This window comes from Tauraco erythrolophus, chromosome 8, assembly GCF_009769465.1.
Source record: "Tauraco erythrolophus isolate bTauEry1 chromosome 8, bTauEry1.pri, whole genome shotgun sequence".
Taxonomy (NCBI): domain Eukaryota; kingdom Metazoa; phylum Chordata; class Aves; order Musophagiformes; family Musophagidae; genus Tauraco; species Tauraco erythrolophus.
The window spans coordinates 23,775,621-23,798,596 of NC_141472.1; the positions used below are offsets into that span (position 1 = coordinate 23,775,621).

Genomic DNA, 22,976 nt, shown 5'->3' on the forward strand with positions numbered 1-22,976 from the left:
GAACTACAGAGTTATGTTTGATGGTCATAACTGAGTGGATGCTTATGCATATTAATTAGAACTATTTTACTGGACACAAAAAGGCCACTGAACAATATTCCAATATATGCAGCCATTGTTAAAATATGTATGTATTTTTAGTAGTTGCATTTGTTCCGTTGCTCTTTAAAGAAGGGCTCTTCTAGGTGATAAAAATATTTTTTTCTTGAACTAGGAATTAAAATTATATTGAAAATTTTTACTAACCACCACAAATTTCAAAATAAAAAATATTTACATAGTAGAACTCATAGTAAGTGAGAAGAACAGGCTGAAGTGTAATCAAAGAATAATAAAATATATAATACCAATAGATGCATAAATTGATACTCACTAAAACAGTGATTGGAATACAGAGAAGCTGTACTTGATAGACAAGCTTTGAACAAAATAAATATATTTGATAGCAATTTTCAAAGACATTCTTGAAAAGCCCTATAAAAAAACGTAACGGACATGCTTATAGGGGGTTAATCAGTACCAGTTCAGATTGACATCTTGATTGTTACAATTCATATAGGATTGAGCAATGTTAGAGCAATCACATAGTTACCTGTGTGAACTTTCTTTTTCCACAGAACTCGAAGAATCAAGACAGAAATGCCCACCGTGTTGGTATAAATTTGCAAATATTTTCTTGATCTGGGACTGCAGTCCACATTGGTTAAAAGTAAAACATATCGTCAACTTAGTGGTAATGGACCCATTTGTTGACCTGGCTATTACAATTTGCATTGTTTTAAATACACTGTTTATGGCTATGGAGCATTATCCAATGACCGATGAATTCAATAATGTACTTGCAGTTGGAAATCTGGTAAGTCTGCTGGGCTTTTTTGTTCATGATTTGGAAGGAATTGTGTCTGAAATAACTGAAATAAGGACTTTAAACAGCTTTTTTTTTTTTTTTTTTTTACCTTTTAGGAAGTAGATTTATTGAACATTTATTGGCTTCCAGAAGATTTTTGGAAATATCGCTGTCAACCCTTGCTCATGTAACTTAAGATACTGTAAAATCAATATATTGCAGTGTTCTGCTAAGCCAAATTAAAAATTTAAAAAATGGCACCAATGCTACATTAAGTAAAGTCCATCTTAAACAGAAGTTGATTTGTCTAACTACTAAACCAGGAAATGCAGTGCTTCTATGAAAAAGACACTATGGAAATAAACGTTGCGTTACTTTTTCAATCAATACAATACAAATCTTTAAATTATGAATGTATTTTTAATTGCTCTGTTTCCTGAGGAGAGGTTTACAATTGCTAAAAGAGCCATTTAAAAGCATTTATAGAATTTTCTTCTGTAAAATACTTTTTATGTGGATATATGGGTTGTTTTCTTTATGTACTTGATGTAAAATTACGAAAAATATCCCATGGTACATTTTCGTAAAGTTTTTATATTTTTTATCATGAGATAATTAGCAAGACAACTTTTCCCTGTGTTGTCAGCTATATTTTCTCCCTTCTACTTCAAAAAGATAAATTATTAAAGAATTCAGGAGTTAATTTTTTTGTAGCTCTGATGCTTTTGAACTGACACTTTTGATCACATAGAAGTATCTGCAGCTGCAGTCCTACTTTGTCTCTTATTTTAAGAATTGATTTCTTATAATGGGGTTTTTAGTAATCCTTGTTTTGTAATGAGGAAAATAATATCTTGGATCATGTAAATAACTACAGGATTTAGAAGGGAGAATTAACAGATAAATGCCTAGCTGTTTTTCATATATTAAAGGGAAACTGAATCTCAGTTTCCTAGTAAAATGTAAAATCTTGTATTGTAGCATTTTATAGGTTTGTTTTCCAACCAAGAAAATGCCGTATAAATCTTGGCATACAACTGACTACAAAGGGAGTGCAAGAGAACCTGGCTATAAGCACCATGCTCTTCAGTCTTAGACTCCCTGACATAAACCCCTTCTCCAACATAGAGGCTTTCAGGGCTCACCTGCTCCAGTAGTTCTGCTTTAAAGCTCCTTGAGAACTTGACCATCCTAATTGTTAGGAACCTAAGTCAGCATTTCAAACTGTATTTATTCATTCCTACCTCTTCCTCAGTGATTCCTGTAGCTTAAAAAATAGTAACCTTTCTTTCTCCAGTATTTATATCTGGAATGTATTTGAAGACTGTAATGAAATCTATCTTGAGCATTGGTGTTCCTAGGCAGAGCATATCAGACTCTTCCTGTTCATCTCCTAACTATCCCAGTTAGATTATTCTGTTTAGCTGTCCCATTTTCTGTTCAGCTTGCTTGAAAATGAGTTACCAAAGCCAAAAAATAAAGGATTTCAGACCAGAGCTCAAGCAGCCTTTAACAGTGACTTAGCACATTCCTATCCTACAGGAAATTCTTCTAAGACTTCTCTAAAGCTACGCAGGGTCACTGCCTTGGTGGCTCTTAAATATGATTCCTACTTCATTCAGCATAGCATCCATGATGAGAAACCGTTACCAGCAATATTGTCTTTAAAATGCATTGATAATGCTCTTTCATTCCTGATATTAAAGTGATTGAGTCAATCAACTTCAATGAATTTACTGACAACACCCTGGCAGAAGTTCCTCAGCTTCAGCAAATTATTTATCTCAGTTGATCCCCACCTGTTATAAATAATCTCTGTTGAACTGAATGAGATTATGGCAGGTTATACCAGTGAAGGAGCAACCCCTCTGGAGTCTTAGACTTAGCTTCATTCATACTGCTGTATAATGCAATTAGTATAACAAGAAGGATGTTGTACCATGTAATTTTTGGAAAGCATTCTGTTTTATGTTGTGAAAATCAAATTTAGGATATTGTTTGTACAGTACATGAGAAAGTCCATATCCTGATAGAGTTGCAATTGGATTATAAATGTTATAAAACAGAAGTTTATGTAATTTCTTTAGTATAAAATACAATTAATTGAAAAAATTACTTGGTTTGTATGGCACTTTTTCAGGGAAGGTGGGCATAATAAATCAGTACCGTCCACTGAACTGTTTTTAAGTATCAGTTTTGGATAAGACATTTCAGATAAGTAGCTTGAATTAAAAACCTAGCAAGAGCTAAATCTGTAATATTATGTCTCACAATGAAATAACAAACTGCATTTTGAAATCAGGTCTTCACTGGAATCTTCACAGCAGAAATGTTTCTCAAGATAATTGCGATGGATCCTTACTATTATTTCCAGGAAGGCTGGAATATTTTTGATGGGTTTATTGTAACCCTTAGCTTGGTTGAGCTTGGTCTTGCAGATGTGGAAGGACTCTCAGTTCTTCGATCATTCAGATTGGTAAATATACATCCATTGCACTAATTTTTCAATTGGGCTTCATTAAAATAATATATTTTTTTCCTTAAAAATTTACTTGATATTTGCCATGATACTGATCCCGATGTCTCTTTCATTAGTACAAATCCTTATTACTTGTGGGTAATAGCAATGGGTGCCCTGGGCCTATTTCCAATTTATTTATTATATATAAACACTTTAAACATCCTGCTGTACAGAAACAAACGGACACACTTAGATGTGTTGTGCTCTGATTGGCATCACAGGAATAGATCTGTTCTACAAATACTGGTAGAAAAGTGGCTGAGACGATTTTAACAGATGGACCCTAGATTTTAAATTCTGTCTAATACAACTGTAGTTTCTTTGGCCGTCAGTAAAACTATCCTTTGAGGATATCAAGCTCTAACTTCACAAAATTTTGTCGATTGAACCTTTCATCTTCATGCTTTTAGATGAGAGGATATCCTCTGAGCAGTCATACTCAGAGGACTTTTGCAGTAATATCCTTCCACAAATTAACTTTAAAATATCTTTGTGTCTTTCTTTCTGATTGTCCTAACAATATTTTTCTTTTCTTCCAGTTACGAGTTTTCAAATTAGCAAAATCTTGGCCAACACTAAATATGCTGATAAAAATTATTGGTAACTCTGTGGGAGCTCTGGGTAATCTAACCCTGGTACTGGCCATCATTGTCTTCATTTTCGCTGTGGTTGGGATGCAGCTGTTTGGGAAAAACTACAAGGAATGCGTCTGCAAAATCGCAAGTGACTGTGAACTTCCACGCTGGCACATGCAAGATTTTTTTCACTCTTTTTTGATTGTATTTCGAGTGTTGTGTGGAGAATGGATAGAAACAATGTGGGACTGCATGGAGGTTGCTGGCCAAGCCATGTGCCTTACGGTCTTCATGATGGTCATGGTGATTGGAAACCTAGTGGTATGTAATCAAAACATTAGCAAAAAGTTATTTGACAATAGAATAGGCTCAATCCTGAAGTGAAATAAGTGCTCTGGCTCTGCTTCAACGAAGCACTTAAGCAGGTGGATTCAAGTGATGCTTAAAGTTAAGCTTAAGAGCTTTTTTGGATTGAGAACAAAGTATTCTGCAATATCAAAATCCTAAGAATGTTAGAGTGAGCACTTAGTCACATTCTTAATTTGTCGTTTGGCTCCTCGTAAATATTTTGTGCTTCAAATAATTTTAGTTTATGGACTCTTTATAAACCATTTGCTGTGGATTTTTTTATTATTTATCCCATATGATTAGTCACCTAAATAATCTACTTTCTTCTGTGTGATGGGATAAATTAAACTTAAAATTAATGATGCTGAATAGCAAATTTGTTATCTCTATTTTTAGATTATAAGATTTTGCATCAAAATATTTGTATACTGTGGGGATTTAAAGACACATTCACAGATATTAATCAGTTGTAGGAATCTCATTGAATACTGAATAGGACCTAAGCAAAATTTGAAAAACTCCATTTTTTATGGAGAAGAGAAAAAGTTTTGAGGATGCTTTTCTTTGTTTATGGTGAATTATTGAGATTTCAGTCTTGGGTGTCACTAATATGACAATTTTTAATAAAATAAATGGGTTTTGTTAGCATAAAGTCTAGAATGTCCTTTTTTTTTTTTATCTTCCTGCAGGTACTGAACCTATTTTTGGCCTTGCTTTTGAGCTCATTTAGTGCAGACAACCTTGCCGTGACAGATGATGACAATGAAATGAATAATCTCCAAATTGCTGTAGCAAGAATGCAGAAGGGCATAGATTATGTGAAAAGGAAAGCACGGGAGTTCATCCAAAAAGCTTTTGTTAAAAAACAAAAAGCTTTAGATGAAATCAAACCGCTTGAAGACCTGAACAACAAAAATAGCTGTATTTCTAACCATACAACCGTGGAACTAAGCAAGGACCATGACTATATTAAAGATGCGAATGGAACAACTAGTGGCATAGGAACAGGTAGCAGTGTGGAAAAATACATAATTGACGAAAGTGATTACATGTCATTCATAAACAATCCAAGCCTCACTGTGACAGTGCCCATTGCTGTGGGTGAATCCGACTTTGAAAATCTAAACACAGAGGAATTTAGTAGTGAATCAGACCTGGAAGAAAGCAAAGAGGTATTTAGATATTTTGTGCTATTCTCTCTCATCTTTTGAGTATTTTTCTTTTTTTCAGCATAAGACAATGTATTCAGTTCTTGATCATTCATTATTTTGAAACTTCTTTGTACATGGGCATACAGGCATAAGGCCAAGTACAAGGTCCTGCACAGGGGTCAGAGCAATCCCAAGCACAAGTACAGGCTGAGTGGAGAATGGATTGAGAGCAGCCCTGAGGAGAAGGACTTGGGAGTGTTGGTGGATGAGAGGCTCTACATGAGCTGGTAATGTGCACTGGCAGCCCAGAAAGCCACCTGTATCCTGGGCTGCATCAAAAGAAACATGGCCAGCAGGTCAAGGGAGGTGATTCTCCCCCTCTACTCCTTTCTGGTGAGACCCCCACCTGGAGTACTGCGTTCAGCTCTGGGGACCCCAACATAAGAAGGACATGAACCAGTTCGAACAGGTCCAGAGGAGGGCCACAAAGATGATTTGAGGGCTGGAGCACCTCTGCTATGAAGACAGGCTGAGAGAGTTCAGGTTGCTCAGCCTGGAGAAGAGAAGGCTCTGGGGAGATCTTGTAGTAGCCTTCCATTAGTACCTAAAGGAGGCCTACAGGAAAGCTGGAGAGGGACTTTTTACAAGGGCGTGTAGTGATAGGACAAGGGCAATGGCTTTAAGAAGAAAGGGTATATTTAGATTAGATCTAAAGAAGAAATTTTTCCCTCTGACGGTGGTGAAACACAGGAACAGGTTGCCCAGAGAAGTAGTGGATGCCCCATCCCTGGAAGTGTTCAAGGCCAGGTTGGATGAGGCTTTGAGCAACCTGATCTAGTGGAAGGTGTCCCTGCTTATGGCAGTGGGGTTGGAAGTAGATGATCTTTAAGGTCCCTTCCGACCTAAACCATTCTATGATTCTGATTCTATGATAAATGAGTTTATAAAGGACGGTTTAATTCTTGATGAACACAAGTGTGAGAAAAGGTTAAAAATTATAGTCTCCAAGATGAGATAAGTGACCAGGCAATAGGAGACCAAACTAATACACAAGAACTGTTTACGGTCCATACGGTAGTTGCAACAACTGGTAGGGCAGGGTAGGGCAGTGCCTTAGTTACAGTCTTATTCCATCAGAAACTTTTATTTGTGTCCTGTAACAAGGGTCTCATGAAGAACGACGCATATCTTCTCTCTACCACTCAAAAAATCCTCCTTTATGGGATTTTTTTTGTGAGCAGGTATAAACCAGAAAACATAGAGATAGTTTGTGTATTTTTTAGACACTGGACTTCTTTTAGATTTTAAAATTGTCAGCTTTTATAGAGCTAGATTCCCATAAAAACAAGATTTAACCATAGACTCTTCCAAATACTTCAAATTCACTTAGTTGTTTAAACTGAAACGTAGTGTCAACAGTCAAAAATATCTCATGTTGCTAAGGGAATGCCAAAGCAGGCTATAGACATAAAACCTTGTTGAGAACTGAATTTTTAAAAAACATGTTAAGGCTATAACTGTTCCTTTACATGACTTTTCATCTGTGACTATTTTAACAAAATAATTTAAATTTATTTGATAACATAATTTGCAAAACAACCACACCCTCAGTGCCTTACTTTGTCAACATTTTCGTTGAATCAGAAAATTATCTTTCCAGACATTTAACAAAATTAATGTTCTAACTTGAGGAACCTCAGTCTTAAACTAGCTAGTTTCCATTCTGGTAGCAATCCAGTTTGTTTGTGGGATAGCTTATCTTCCCCTGCTGCTGTTGTATTGCTAACAGTACTTCAGACACCTAATTTCAGGCTAGCTGAATTCTGTACTGCCGTCACTTCAGTCTGCACAAGCCCTCTAGTGTTCTCTACAAAAATCAAGTGTTAAGCTAAGTGCATCCTTTGGATCCTCCTCCAAGAAGGGAGACCTGTACAAAACAGCCTCTCCCTATGGCAACTCTTTCAGAGACAGCGTTGTTCCCGTTCCTGATTAATATCTGAAGCATTAATATTTCTTTTCCTGTTAAATATTAGCCAAAATGTCTTATAATTTGGCCTTGACTCAAGCTTCTGAACTGCTGTCACAATAGAGGTTATAAGAACGTATTAGAGCACATTAAGAACTTACTCCAGCAGGACGAATGTTTTCTAAAGAAAATAACATTTTAACAAAGATCCATTGGAAAAAAATTACACTGGTCATCTTCCTCCCCGCAACTACCTTAATGCTGGCCAGTCCAGTCCAGTCTTCCAGCCCATCATAGAGCAGGCATTCAAATGGAGTGACACAAGCTGGTTTATGACTGATAAATGGGGAATAGATTCAGCTTAGGAAAGCTTTCTGTCAATGTGTTGTTACCTGTAGGACCAGGCTTACCTTTTATCCCATTGAACAAGTGCTATGACATTTCTGACTTCCCCCGGAAGCTTATGGAAGAGCAGCTCTGTTATATAGTTTTCTGTGGAAAATACATCCAGCAGTGCTGTTTTGGATCTGAGTCCAACTCCTTATTTTATATTGACTGTCAGTATAACGGGACTGTAGAAAAGAAATGATAAACACCCGAACAGCAGAGCCTTTGAATTAGCTGAGTGTTTCAAGAAAGACCACTTAGAAAAGGCTGTACGGACTCTCCGCTTCTCAGGCCAGAGGGCACCAACAGGCGAGTTCCAGCTGGCTTCAGACTAGATTGAGTTTTTCAGCACCATCCCTGCAGTTTTACAGTGCTGGCCAGAACCCTTCTTTGCTGGTGGGGCCAGCTCTCAAAGTGGGGCATTTCTGGGAGGGGCATTGTTTGGTTTATTTTGTTTTGCTTTGTTTTTCAGCTGAGTACTCTTTTCGGCAACAAAACTAATCATCTTCAAATTATAAATTATATTGTTAATTTCAACGAGCTTAATTTTAGTGTGCAAAAAGTAGCTGACAATAATAACACTGATCACGTTATTGGAAATTTGATTAGGTTATGAAACACAATCTGATGCTTTACAGGCCATCTTTAATCTACCTCAGCCTTACTATATGCAGCTTTTTTTTAATATGCATTCTGAGCTAGACTTTCAGCAATTTTAATCTGGACTTGCTGATCTCTAAAGTGTAGCCTTCTCTGCTGATCAGTGCTTTTTTCCCCTCATTCCTCTGAGCTCCCACCTCATTTACATAGTTATATTTAGGCTCTTACCTGCTTTTCAGTAGATGCTACAGATTGCTGCATATAGTTTTAAGCTTCATTATTTCTATGTAGGTCAAGAGATTATTGCCACTTATGGCTAGTTGTGGTCATAAATCTTTGCATGCTTAGCATCATCATTCATATTTTTTAGTATAAAGCAGAATTTTGTTTAAAGCATTATCTATCACTGATGCACCTTCCAGTTAGTGGATCCACACAATGCAGAAGGAAAATCAAAGATTGTACAAATTTCACGTTTGTCAGAAATTTACTTATGTTGAATATTAGAACATTCAAAAACATGCCAGAATTATTTACTTAGTCAGAGAACAACTAATATTTGCCTTAAAAATATTTGCTGTGTATTTGTGAGGCTTTGGATTTTTTTTCCTTTTCAGAAGTTAGATTTGTCTAGTTCATCCGAAGGCAGCACAGTCGATATTGGACTTCCTGCAGAAGAGCAACCAGAGGCTGAACCTGAAGAAGCCCAGGAGCCAGAAGCCTGCTTCACAGAAGGTGTTTGGAACAAAAACGCTAATAATACTTATTCATGAAATATGGAATAATTATCTATTTAAACTAAGTATTAATATTTATGTATTGATTGCTCTTTTGTTCAGTTTTGTTCATAGTTATATGATACATAATATAATTGTGGTATCAGTATCTATATGGTAAATTATGGTCTAAAAGTACTACCTCTAATAATCAAAACTATGATTATGCTTCTAAAAGTACTACCTCTAATAATCAAAACTATGATTATGCTTCTAAAAGTACTACCTCTAATAATCAAAACTATGATTATACTTCTAAAAGTACTACCTCTAATAATCAAAACTATGATTGTTAGAGGTAGTACTTTTAGACCATAATTTACCATATAGATACTGATACCACAATTATATTATGTATCATATAACTAATTAAGGAAACATTTTATCATAAATTTATCATTATTTCTAAAATAAGAAAAAAATGAAGTTTTTATTTTAGTACGAACTACTGTACTTTCTGATTTTAGTTATAGTCTCCTAGATAATAAAATAACACACTATTTTATAAAACTCTTCATAGGTATCTATCAAAGTGCTTTATAAAGTATACATTACTAAAACAGCTGTTGAGTGGTAAATAACAACTGCACCTGGATGGTTTTATGGAAAATGCTAAATGAACTTTCCAGAAATTGGCAAAAAGAAGAAAGAGCCTTTATGTACCACCTGGTGCAAGTCTCACCTGCTGGAGTCATCCATCTTTCATGCTTCCTTCTATTGGCCTTTTTATACAGCTCAATAAAACAAGAATCTGGTCATAAACTTCATTTGCAAAGGCATTTCCTTGTGAGAAACCTTACGGATGTGTGCATGTAAAGGAGATAGGGAAAGGAATAGGTTTAAAGCAGTAATGTAAGGATACAAATACCATTTTTGATATTTGTAAGCAAAAGTTAGATTTAGAGTTTGGAAAATAAATGCTACTGTCAGTGCTGGGGTTGGGTTATTTCTGGACATGATAACAGACGTTTCTCTGGAAATTTACATGGAACTAGTAAGAAGTAGTACTGTAACAGTCTTGGATTTGGAAAAAAAAAAACACATTATTGTTATTATTTTTTTATCTAAATGAAAGAAGACACAAAATCTAGACTGCAGCTAAATCGTAAAAGCTTAAATAAATTAAGGGCACAAGTTACAGAAGTTAGCTGGTACTCAAAAGCTCAGAACTCAGACAGGAGTCTTGGAAATTATTCATACAATAAATGCAACATTGTCCGAATTTAGTATCCCAAATAAAAGAAAGTACAATTTAATAACACTTGCCCATGTTTTACTACATAAACCTACTATCCATTTGGATGAGTTTGTTTAATTTTACTCATACTTTGCATGTCATAATTTGGCTTCATGTTCCATAGTCTTTTATCTTTTTGTGTGCACTGTATTGAGCACTTAGTTCTCGATGAATGAGGAATACTTTCTTCTCGCTTGTTGATTGAATTGTAAATTCCAGTTGTCTCAGTGTTAATTTTTTTTTCTTTGGAGAAAAAGATTATTATCTAGGTGAAAATATATTCGTTTTTTACTAAATAACATAGCTTCTGGAAAGGTAGCATTGTATTATTAATAGAATGCATAACCAAAATTAATGCAATTCAACAAAACATCTTTTTTTTTTTTCCTCCTCAATACATACACTGTTTTAAAGGCTGTGTACGAAGGTTCAAGTGCTGCCAAGTAAGCATAGAAGAAGGGAGAGGAAAGCAGTGGTGGAACCTTAGAAAAACCTGCTTCAAGATTGTCGAACACAACTGGTTTGAGACTTTCATTGTCTTTATGATTCTCCTCAGTAGTGGAGCTCTGGTGAGTAAAACATGAACAGTGTCACAATTTTTCACAAAAATTCTGAAAAGTTGGTTCTTCAAACATTGTTTTAACTAAGTTTTCTCCACCAGAAAGAACACACAATTCAAATGACAGGATTAAATTTTAGGCAGGCCTTTGAAAGAATGGTAGAAAAAAATCTCAACAATATGTAGAAAAAAAGAACAGATTAATTGATCTAAGTCTAATTCATTAGAGAGAGCTTAACTCCTTCGGTGAAAGTGATAGTGATACACCTGAAGCAGAGAGAGGGACAACATGCAAAGAAGAGAACATATTTAACTTTGTTATTTGAGTTTGCTCTCGAGTTTTACACGTGTTTACTAATATAACTCAGGGAAAAGAACTGTCACTTATGAAAAGAGTTTGGAAGTAACTGTAATAGCATCAACAGCTCACAACACCTTGCAAGAGCCAGAGCTGGCTTATACAATCTTATAAATGTTATGTGCTAGAACAGAGAGAAAGATTAAGACTGTGTGTTTTTAATTATTCCCTTCTAAGAAAAAGAATTTATTATTTATGCTTCTAATAAATAAGTAAGCGTGTCAGATCCATTTGGATTTTCATGAGTCTATTCAGTCAACTTTATGGCAGTTGCTAATTTAAAGCTCGTTTCAATTTACACTACTTCCTTTGATTTAACTAATGTTTCATGCTATTGTGCTGATGTATAATTGCAGCTGTTAATCAAATCTGCTTAAATTAGTAGATTTCCTTCTTGGAGTTACATGGCAGCAGGAAAAAACTTGGTACTTAATGATTTTTTTTTTTTTTTAATGAAAAGGATTGTATCTGAAATTCTTTACATTGAGGGTGGTGAGGCACTGGAACAGGTTGCCCAGAGAGGTTGTGGATGCCCCATCCCTGGAGGTGTTCAAGGCCAGGTTGGATGAGGCTTTGGGCAACCTGGTGTAGTGGAGGATTTCCCTGCCCATGGCAGGGGGGTTGGAACTAGATGATCTTTGAGGTCCCTTCCAACCCTAACCATTCTATGATTCTATGATTCTAATAGAGCTTCTACTGACTCATGCTCATGTAGCCTAAAGGGATAACTGTAAAAACATGAATTTACTTTAAGGTAGCAAGTACATGAGGGCAGAATAAAAAGAAGCCAACCAATATAAATCTATAACAATAAAAGAAAGAAAACAGACCAATAATATGTTATTTCACACTAATATATAGATACACACTAAGTGTATCTAGTCATCTAGTTGTCACAATAAACTGAAGCTTCTTAGGCAAACTACTCGCCCTGAGATAATGTGGATTATATCTGTCATCTACCAAGGTAGATGCAATTACCCTTTGGTAAATTACTTAAGTTCGTACATCATAAAACAAAATTGTGTTGCAGAATTGTATTATAAACTCTTTAGACCACTCCCAACACTTCAAAATACCCTTAATGGTTAGCAGTTTATGAATATACTTATCATTAGTTCTGTTTGGTCTAATATCAACACAACCATCAAATAAGCAACTTTTACTCAACACCATGTGACACCTTCCCGGTGATTCAAAACCCTCAAAATAACAAAGACTCATGTCTACACTATTGAAATATAGTTCATGCTACCAAGGGGAGAAAGCCTTTAGTGGCAAGAATTTAAGTGAAATAAAAGTACTGGCAAGAGATCTGATGAAGGTGAATTTCCATCACTGTATTTAAAGGAAGTTTGAGATGAGATCCCACAGTTCTAGCATCTCGTGCTTGTGAACCTAAGGTGTGTGTCATCCGCAGAACACTTATTTTATGAAAATGCTTCAGAAACCAGGGATTAGCTCAAGCTTCTGGAGATGTGAGACCCTGCTCTGCTTTCAACTTCCTTTCTGTTAGTGAAAAGGTCTCTTTGTAACTGCCAGTAATGTATCCCAATGTTCACTCCAAGGTCACGCTCCAGATGAGTCTCATTAGCATTACGGCCAGGAGATCTGGCAGGCACAGGCAGACCACAGGCTGCCTGCGTCCTCTGCCACAGGCGCGTTCGGGCAAGGAGCAGCCACACTTTGAGCTGCCAGGAGTGCTGCTAGCTTGGCCTCTGCTATATTCCCACCTATAAGAAGGAAACGATACGTGTTGGCTTTTCCCAGTTTTGTGAGATAAAGTTGTTAGTGATTACACACGAGTTTCGGGTGCCATAGTGCTTGATCTAAGTGTCCAAAATTACTGATCATAGACTCGTAGAATAGTTTGGGTTGGAAGAGACCTTAAAGATCATCTAGTTCCATGCACCTGCCATGGGCAGGGACACCTTCTACTGCATCAGATTGCTCAAAGCCTCATCCAGCCTGGCCTTGAACATACACAGATGTTTATTCAATGATTGTTAGATAATCACTGATCATTTGAACTGACAGATGTAAAGCGATTCAAAAGCAGGCTGGGTGAAAATGAATGTTAGCATCAATAAATATCCGAATCTTTGCAAGCTAGCAGATCATTCCAGTCCTTTCGATCCAGTAAAATCATTGGTTCTCCATAAGAAATAATAGCATAATTAAAATTTAAAAGCAATTAAAGGGAAAATTTCTTGGAGGATAGGAAGAATTTCTGAAAAGCAGAAGCTGTATGTTTTTTTCAAATAACTAAAAATGAAAACACAAAAAAAAGTGTAAATAACTTTGCAAGGATCTCAGAAATTGTATGTATCTCCTAAATAGGAATAATACAGTAAGAAAGATACTTTATTTAGATAAAGTAATACTTTTTTAAAGAAAGGAAGAACTTGTTTTGTAATTTATTATTTAAAATTTTCAAAAAGCCACAGGACTTAAAAAGAAAAGGTCAGTTGTATTGTCATTGTCCTGAAAATTTTACAGCTGTGGCTCTGGATTTTGAAAATGTATCTACCTACATACAAACCAAATGATCTCAGTAGAATTTGATTCAGGCACACCACTCTGCAAAATTAATGCTATTTGTGAGTACTGAAAATGATCTGATAAGAATAATTCACCATCAGTAATAAATTAATAAACTAAAATCCCTGACCAGTGAAGTGGTTGCTGTGTATAATATCTGCTTCTCCCTCCTGTGAGCTGAAAAATGTAGTTCCATAGGGGAAGAAAAGTTATATACCGAATTAGCAGAAAAGGAAACATTAAAGTGACACTCCCAGCCTTTTCTTGAAGAAAGATTCTTAGCTTTTTGGTTTTGTTTTTGTTAAAACCTGATGTGTGTGCAGCAACAAAATGGAATAACAAATATCTTTGAATATTTTTACTCACAGGCTTTTGAAGACATCTATATTGAACAGCGTAAAACTATCAAGACCATGCTGGAATATGCTGACAAGGTCTTCACTTATATCTTCATTCTGGAAATGCTGCTAAAATGGGTGGCCTATGGCTATCAAACATACTTTACTAATGCCTGGTGCTGGCTGGACTTCCTGATTGTTGATGTATGTGGTATATTTCCTAGGCGTTACTTTTATATTTATCTGTTTGGTTTTTTTTTTAATTACTTACTCTACAACCATAATATCTATGCATACCAACTATTTTACAATTTAAAAAAGTAAGGTAGATGGAAAAAATTCTGTATTTCCCTGTCTTTCACTTTATACTTACAACACTGCCTTCCTATACCACAGAGTTGAGAAAGACTGGATGTTCTCCTGCTAACAGAAGAACCTCACATGGTAGCCCCACAAGCAGTCAAAGAGTTTGTCCCAACACTGCTGTTGAAAGAGGTCATGCTGTCTTCCATTCTGCCCTTGGCTGCTCTTTCTCACCTTCAGACGCGCCTTCCCCCCTGCTGTGGTCTAAGTCACATCCAGCATTTAGATGGGCGTCTGGTCCATCAGACACATCTGAATTAAAACTCCTCTGGCAAGATAACAAACATCATGTCCACAAATTTCAGCACATGGGTGAATTAGGGTTTTACAAAGAATGCAAGATGTCTCTGTAGCATTAGTAGTGTGGCTTGCTTAGTATTAAGTCCAATAAATATTACTGAACCTGCAGTCTTCACAGCCAGGCTCAATAATCTCTCCTGCAAGGGTTATCTCCTGGTTATAACTCTTCTGTGCTGTGCTGTGAAATGTGAGAGGCCATTTCCTGGTGCATTGATACAATTGTGGAGAATTTAAGATGTCCTAAGTATACCCCCTTGAGAAAACCTCCCATGTGCAGAAACACATACTTTTTCTGCAGTCTGTGACATTCTGTGTGTGAAACTGAAACACTATGTTTTACATAGCTACGAAACCACAACCAGTCACTACATTTTTTGGGTAGAAATTTCTGGTAAAAGTTATAGGAAAAAAATTAAAGCTCAGTTTTAAAATTAAGATGCATTCTGTCCTGGTTTCAATGACTTAGAAACAGACACTGAATAGGTAAAAGGTGAACTTCATAAGCAGTTATTGACCCAAAGAATTGCTAAAAATCCAACAGTTTCTGAATATTTTCCCAGCATATATGTGCTAATCAAAGCAGTTCATTTTCTCAAGTCTTGTTGTGTGACTGGTGCCTACAACATTTTTGATTGGTATACATTATGGATTAAATATATCTAGGATTTAACGTTACATATACAGCTCCAGATAACCATGTTCAAACATAGTACACATATGAAGAAAGTACCCTCTCTTTGGAAAACAATTTTGTTCTTTAGTATCTAAATTCTTCTCAAAATGAGTACCTAAGTGGCCCCTATGACAATAAAGCTTGAAGAAGCATGCAAGCAGAAGCACCTGCTCATTTTCTAAACTCATTTTCACTAATATTTGACCTTATTTAAATGATAATATCCCAAACAGCTGTCTTGTGAACATGAAAAATTGATACTTCTTTGTGTGAAGGTTTAACACATATTCAAGTGTCTGAATAAGTTCATTGTTAAATCCTGAATTTACACACCTGGATATTTTTTTTAGTTTAGCTTTAGATTGTGGCAACTTGAAAGCTTGAAAGTTTTCAGTAATATGATGAATGTGCTGGAGAAAGAAATTTAGATTTCAGAAGAACCTAGTTTTGTGAGTTGCTAGAGCTCAGGATTGACAAGTACAGAAAAGCTATTAATTTTCAAAAGCTAAAGATTTCATATATAATGCTTGATTTTAAATATGTTCATAAAGAGCACTGTCCTAGAGTTGTCTTTACCTGGTGCATTGTTCTTTATAATGGAAGAGTATATGGTACCATTAGGCTATTTTGGGCCCAATAAATAGTTAAGGTAATAGAATGGTGTAATGAAGGAGCATTTATGGTAAATAGGAATAGAAGGTAATATTTTGGACAGGTGCCATAGCAAATGTAGAGAATATGGTATTTCTCACTGAGGTAATGTATGGACATAGATTATGTAAAGGCCTGTGGAGTTCTGCTGCGTATGGAACTGTTCTTATAAGGTCTTTAAGAAACAGTATAATCCAGGTTAATGTCAGCCTGTAGAGTGCATAAATTCAGCAATCAGACAAAAGGATTAGTCAGTGTAACTCAATATAGAAAAATTAATCCTTTCTACCAATTTCCAGAGGAGCAATGTTTCTCTGTGATCCATCTGTTAATTCAAAACAGGCTTCAATCATTTCCCTTTCAGTTGTGGACAATCAAATGGGCATTATCAACTGTAACTGCTGATCCCAACTGCATTGTAAAACAAAGAAAAAGTGAGAGTGATACCTAAAATGGTAAAAAGGAGAGATTAATTTAATTTACGTTTTGTGGTTTTAAATGCCCTCAAATCACTAGTAAAATACAAAATTCAGAAATATTACTGTTTCCAGATATTGTTAGCTTATGATGTTTTTGTTTATTTACCTGTCCTACTCTTTTTTCATATTACTTCTTCTTTTTTTATTTAAAAGACTTCCTATTCCTGAAGAAAGTGGTCCAAAATTAGATTCTTCTAAAGAAGTTTGTATCTCACATCTATGGTATGTAAAGTAATATGTACAATATAGTAATTTTTACTTTCCTGTTTTCATATAGGTCTCTTTGGTTAGCTTAACAGCAAATGCATTGGGTTACTCTGAACTTGGTGCCATTAAGTCCCTTAGGACACTAAGAGCTTTGAGACCACTAAGAGCTTTGTCACGATTTGAAGGCATGAGGGTAAGACAACACGAAAGAATCTGAAACTATGCATGCATAGAAAGAATCCATGCATGCAGAATAAGGAATGACAAGTCCATGCAGAAAGGCTGCACTATCTTTTTATCTATTGCATATCTTTTACTAACAGATAAGCAAAAAGCTTCATCGAATCACCTAAATCCATACGCAGTATCACATAGAAGTTACATTCATTAAGGTTACTTTACTTTCTAGCCAATCTCAGGAGTTTTCCATATAAGGCTTTGAAATTACCAACTACGTACACTCTTAATAATCAATAAAATGTAACAAGATTTTATTACTATTTTACTGATAAACATATCACAATATTTATACAGGAATCTAATTTAGCATTAGTTAATGAAGATATTTTCTGTTTACCAGTTGAAATCCTTCCTTTTTCTTCAAATTTTATAAATTACCTTTGGTCTAACCCCACTGAATTTTACTAGGTGATACTACAAATATATTCATACCCACTAGTGGTTTAAATCTATTTCTGAGTTTGGCTGATTTTAAAAACAAATCAATTTATTTGATTTCTCTTTGAAATTATTCTTTTTCTAAGGTAAATGCTTTTCTTATTTCAACAAATTTCTATTCAATATTTAATACAATGTATATAAGGTTATTTTTTACTTATTCTGAGTAATTTAAAGGCCCTGCTTACTATTCATCTCACTAAAGAAAGCATTTTAACTTATTTTTTCATTTGTTTATACCTTCTGTTTCTTGAAGCCACTGAATACAAACTAACTCTATATGCATGTCATTGAAATATGTTTTAAGAGAATGCTTTTTGCTACTTCATAAGAGGAAACAATGCGCTAATGAATTTCAAGTCAATTATAAACCAGTGGAATAGCCTGGCATATACTGACTGAACAACCTTTAGACACAAATCTAAGCTTAATCAAGTCAAATTGAGGCTTAGAATTCTGTTCCTTAAATTGTACTCATCAGGCTACATATCTCTACTTCAGAATGCATCAGAAAAAAATATTGCTAACCAATGATTACTAGATTACTAAATTTAAGTTTCACATACCAAATTGACATTTAACAGTTTTCTCATCATTTGGAATTCATGAATTGATATTCAGCAGGGTAAGAGCTGGTCAAGTACTAGAGAATGTACGAATTTTCATTTAAGTTCGGAGTAACCATTTGATTTAGCCATTTTCTCTTTGTCTTTCTTTATACTTACTGTTCATGAACATTCAGATAAATGTGACTTTTGTGCAGAGAAATGTTGGGCAATTACTGTCAGCTTTACTTTTTTAATAATGTTCTGGTCAGCTGCAGGAGGACTGGGAGACCAGTACAGAAGTTACATAGGGACAAGAAATGCAACTCTTTAGATGACGTTGAAAAAAAACCAGATCATTTCTAGAATGACAATGTCAAAATTGATTGCCAAATGTTTTATTCCATTCTTCTGTATCCTTGCATGATTGCCTTCATAAATTTTAAACTTAACACATTTAAGATAATCATGCTCAAAGAAAAGTACCTGTTGTTTGAAATCTATTTACTGCTTTCCCTTATTTCTCACTGAGTAACTATGAAACTATGCCAGAAGCCCAATCATATGATAGAATTTCAGATACACAACACGAATAATTCACGAGCAACTTATTGTGTAGGAATCACAGAAAAGCCTGGAAAAGCAAAAAAAAATTCAGCTCTGTCCTCCAATATTAACGATAATCAATGAAGTACCTGATTCCAGTCACTTAGCAAATTTGACTGGCCAACTATATAGGCCTTATCTTTACTATTGCTTACATGTACTTTTGAAAATATTTTTCTCCAAAGCACTTGGCAAGTATTCACAACAGCTTATTGACAGACAGTAGCATTACTTTATGAATGACTCACGAACAGTAAAAAGATTCAAATAACAAATAATTGACCAGCTCATGATAAGACTATAGTCAAATTACAGTCTTCTCAGAAACTGAGTTCATCGCATAAAAATCCATAAACCAGATTATTTTATCTGCCAACAGAAAGTAAAACTTTATCAACCCTCTTTGCTTTCTTATATTGCCTATACCTACACTGAGCTGTGACAAACAAAGCTGAGTTTTTATTCAGCATGTATTTATAATTTTAATATTTACCCCCATGTTCAAAACTGTGCACTTTTTGCCTTGAAAATACAAGAGATCACAAAAGTCTCTGTATGTAAAAAGTTCTGTGTCATTTTGTAAAACAATCTGCTAAGTTCTCAGCTACTTTAAATCAATCTTTTTCTTAAATAAGTTCACCACTTTGGTGAATTGGAAAAATACAGCATTTTACATACAGTAAATACTAATAACTATTTTGTTATCCCTAAATATGAAACATACTTCACTTTTCAAGTTACATCCTTGTAAGTCTATGGTTATACTCTGTACTTACAACTTAATTTTGTAATTATGCTGTTTCATAAATGGGATAAATTCTCTTTCCAAAGTGAATATAAGATATATGAATCACTTGCACCAAAACAGACTGCAAGTCGTCCATAGCTTGTGCTTGCCTTGAGCACAGAAGTGAATTTTTCTATATTAAAAGCATTTAAAATATTTTCTAGTATACTGAATTCTGAGAAATGCTAGTACTTTCTATAGTGAATCTCAAAAAATGACTCCACCTAAATGCTGGAAGGCAAAGTAAAGAATTGCTTTAATTTAATTTAAATTTCTGTCTTAAGGTTTATATTCTTATCTCAATTAGTGTACATACTGAGCAGAAGTATCTGCAAACTGAGATTTGAATATACCCACAGCTTTTTGTTTAGCTTTTTAGTACTTGCAATATAATGCTTTTGCGCTAGTTCTGAATTGGTATGCTACTTGTAAATGTAGAATATTGGGTATACATTGCTTTGCTGAGTTAGAGAATTAAGTGACAATAAAGCATGTGTTTGTTTCTAATTTCACAAAAGAAAGCATGTCATGCCGTGCTTGATTTATTTATTAGAGAAATAGTAGAAGGCAGCAAACAATCTGAAATCCACTTGCACTTTCAGTTTTGCATGCCTTATGCATATTTCTGGCTGATGGCTTTAAACATTTACTGTATTTCAAATTTCCAGTCCAATTTCATAACTTGTAAAACTAAATTAGAGTATTTGATGTCTTAAATATCCCCTAAAATTCAATGGCTATTCCTTAGATTCCCTCACTAGGAAAGTGATAATGAGGCATTTTCAACAGTATTCCAAACATCATTAGTAGGAAAGAAACATTTCTCATATGATTAAGTTATAAAACATAACATCAAGTGTCTGTCATTACAGATTCACAACTAATAACAGGCTATATATTTCTATTTCATATAGGATAACCTTTCTTCAGCTTGGATGGGGTGGACCACTGGTTCCTCCCCTTCTCTGTATTATGGGTACAGTATTTCCCCCTTTTCTACCCTTAATGATTTCAGTGTGACTGATCACTACATTGTATATTTAGGATTAGAAGGAGAGACCATCTCATTTGAGAATCCCAGTAACAGCAAAACTAGATTATATATATTCACCCTACACCCCCTTCTTAATTGCTTCAAATCTTTAGAAATAATCCTTTGAAATTTCTGTTGCTACGGAAATAACATGAAAACTTTTAAGAAAATCAGTATTGTTATTTAGTGTTATATGAGTTCTTTTTGCAGGAGAAGGGTACCTCAGCTATTTTTTAGATTTTTAGATGCTTTTTTAACCGAGATAAAAAATGGCTTTCTTTAAAAATTTGAATCTAGCTTTTACATTGTTTTGGAAAGATCTCTGCTTTACACTGTTACTCAATTTATAGGTACATGCATTCAAAAATATCTCAGAGAAAGTTTTGAACATTATTTGTAATACATTAAGCACACACCAAAACACTATGATCTGAACAATCACAACTATAGATATTTATGTAATTTCAGTTTAAATTTTTGAATAATTTTTAAACTCCTATATGTTACATAAAGTAAATCACTCCAAGTGTATATAGATAACATGACACATCATAGAACATATATCATCCTTTCTCGGAATCTGAATTCACTTTTCTTTGGCCTGTGTTGGAAACTAGTTTTTCTAATGTTTATAAAATGCCAGTAAAAGTATTATTTTTGTAGTATCTTTCTTGGAGTTTAGAAATGTCCTGCAGGAGACATGCCAGTGATACAAAAAATTTGCATTCACTATCAGATCCTTAGAAATCCAGTTCTTAGACTACAGCCCTTGCAAGCACCAGCTGTAGGAGTGTATCATCAGTGCAGGGGTTTTTATAGTTCAGTGTAAATGATGTATCAACATAAATAGCATTCACTGTAAATTTAGCATCTTATCTCACAGTTAAGAACTATGTATTCACTCTCAAGAAAGTGTATTCACTATTTTCTGCAAGTTTCTCTTAAATATAGAGAAATACATTTTGTGCATTAAAAGATTATGCACTTGAAGGATTTTTTGAGGACTGTGATCTTACTCATTACCTATGAGTTTTAAGGAAAGTCTGTTAGAAGTGTTATGTCTCCTGAAAGACAATTAAAAGATTTAAAAACTTCAATGTAAGAAGACTCTGCATAAACGTTCCTAAATCATACAGGAAATATCAGTATTTTGAGATTTTTCTTAGCCTGTAATTCTACAATTAGAGGATAACTTTGAAGGAGTTTCTTATGCACTTGAAACTGATAATGATTTTTGTCTTGATTTGTGTTTGTCATATCTTGAAGAAAATTCTTAGGATCAAAATGTAATGAAATTTGAATGAGATACATAATATAGTTTACATTTTAATTAAAAATGTTAAAGAACAAATAAAGGTCAATAACATTTAATTTATGCAACAGGAAGAGCAACAAGTTGGGTTTTTTTCACCGCATCTGGTGAAATACAAAGATATTGTTCCCATATCAAGTAATCTGCTTTCATGCTGATGTTTATTTACAATATTTACCAACTCTTTCAAACAAACACAGCTATATGATTTATTGCTTGGCAGATAATTATTATATTTCATCATACAGTATGTTAAATTAACTTTACTAAACATTTTTCTAAATGTTATTTAGTTCTGGGCTTACATAATCATAGGTCATGTAGTTAAGAATCAATTATACATATATACATGGCATTAAGAGAAACTGTAGAAAAGGTGGTAATGTTCTAGTCCTTTTAGTATGCACTTCTTAAAAGCAAAATCCATATGATACCTCTAACTTTGTGTGAGAAGAGAGAAAAGACAAAGCTAGACTCTTCTTGGATGTGCACAGTGATAACAGGAGGCAACAGACACAAGTTGATTTATGGGAAACTCTTATTTGATATAAGGGATTTGGGGGAGGTTTGTGGGGGTTTTTTTCAGGTTTTTTTCAGGGGGAGGTATTGATTTTGATTTTGGGTTTGGTTTTTTTTGTTTGAGTTGGGATTTTTTTTTGACAGTGAGGTAAATATTGGAACAGCGAAATATGATTGGTGGATTATAGATGACACATTCATACAAACGTGGTGGACCAGCTTGATTTCTCCTTGTGGGACAAAGTTGCAACAGTTTCTCACAAGAAGTCCATTAAGATAAAATAGAGAGAAGTAATGAATTGAAATAGAGAAAGTTTGAATAACTTGGATGAATATACATTTTTAGATTCACCATAGTTCCTCCCTAGAATCATTATTTGGATCATGTCAAGCAGGTTGCACTTTCTCTCACAGAAATATTTCATTTAAATCTAAATTAATCTAAAGCCATTTCATAGCTGATCATCAAGCATATGCAGCATGCCTCTTCCCAATGTACCCTTTCCAATCTACTCAATGAGAAAATATGTAGTTTTGAGGTGTCTTGTTAGTATGTATTGGGAAGTGAAAGAATTATTGCGATCTCTCTTCCTCTTCTCCCTTTCTCCGTCCCTCATTC

General features: G+C 34.6%; 1 protein-coding gene across 4 annotated transcripts in view; it reads left to right on the forward strand.

The window, feature by feature from the left end:
- LOC104376594 (sodium channel protein type 1 subunit alpha) overlaps window positions 1–22,976 on the forward strand; it is a 67,606-nt gene that overhangs the window by 24,824 nt on the left and 19,806 nt on the right. For all 4 annotated transcript variants that reach the window (XM_086615977.1, XM_086615976.1, XM_086615975.1 and 1 more), the window contains exons 13-20: window positions 618–856; window positions 3,150–3,323; window positions 3,908–4,264; window positions 4,981–5,463; window positions 9,013–9,130; window positions 10,823–10,977; window positions 14,235–14,408; window positions 16,948–17,070. In XM_086615977.1, the coding sequence (XP_086472103.1) occupies window positions 618–856; window positions 3,150–3,323; window positions 3,908–4,264; window positions 4,981–5,463; window positions 9,013–9,130; window positions 10,823–10,977; window positions 14,235–14,408; window positions 16,948–17,070 (1,823 nt within the window). The remainder of the gene's footprint in view (window positions 1–617; window positions 857–3,149; window positions 3,324–3,907; window positions 4,265–4,980; window positions 5,464–9,012; window positions 9,131–10,822; window positions 10,978–14,234; window positions 14,409–16,947; window positions 17,071–22,976) is intronic.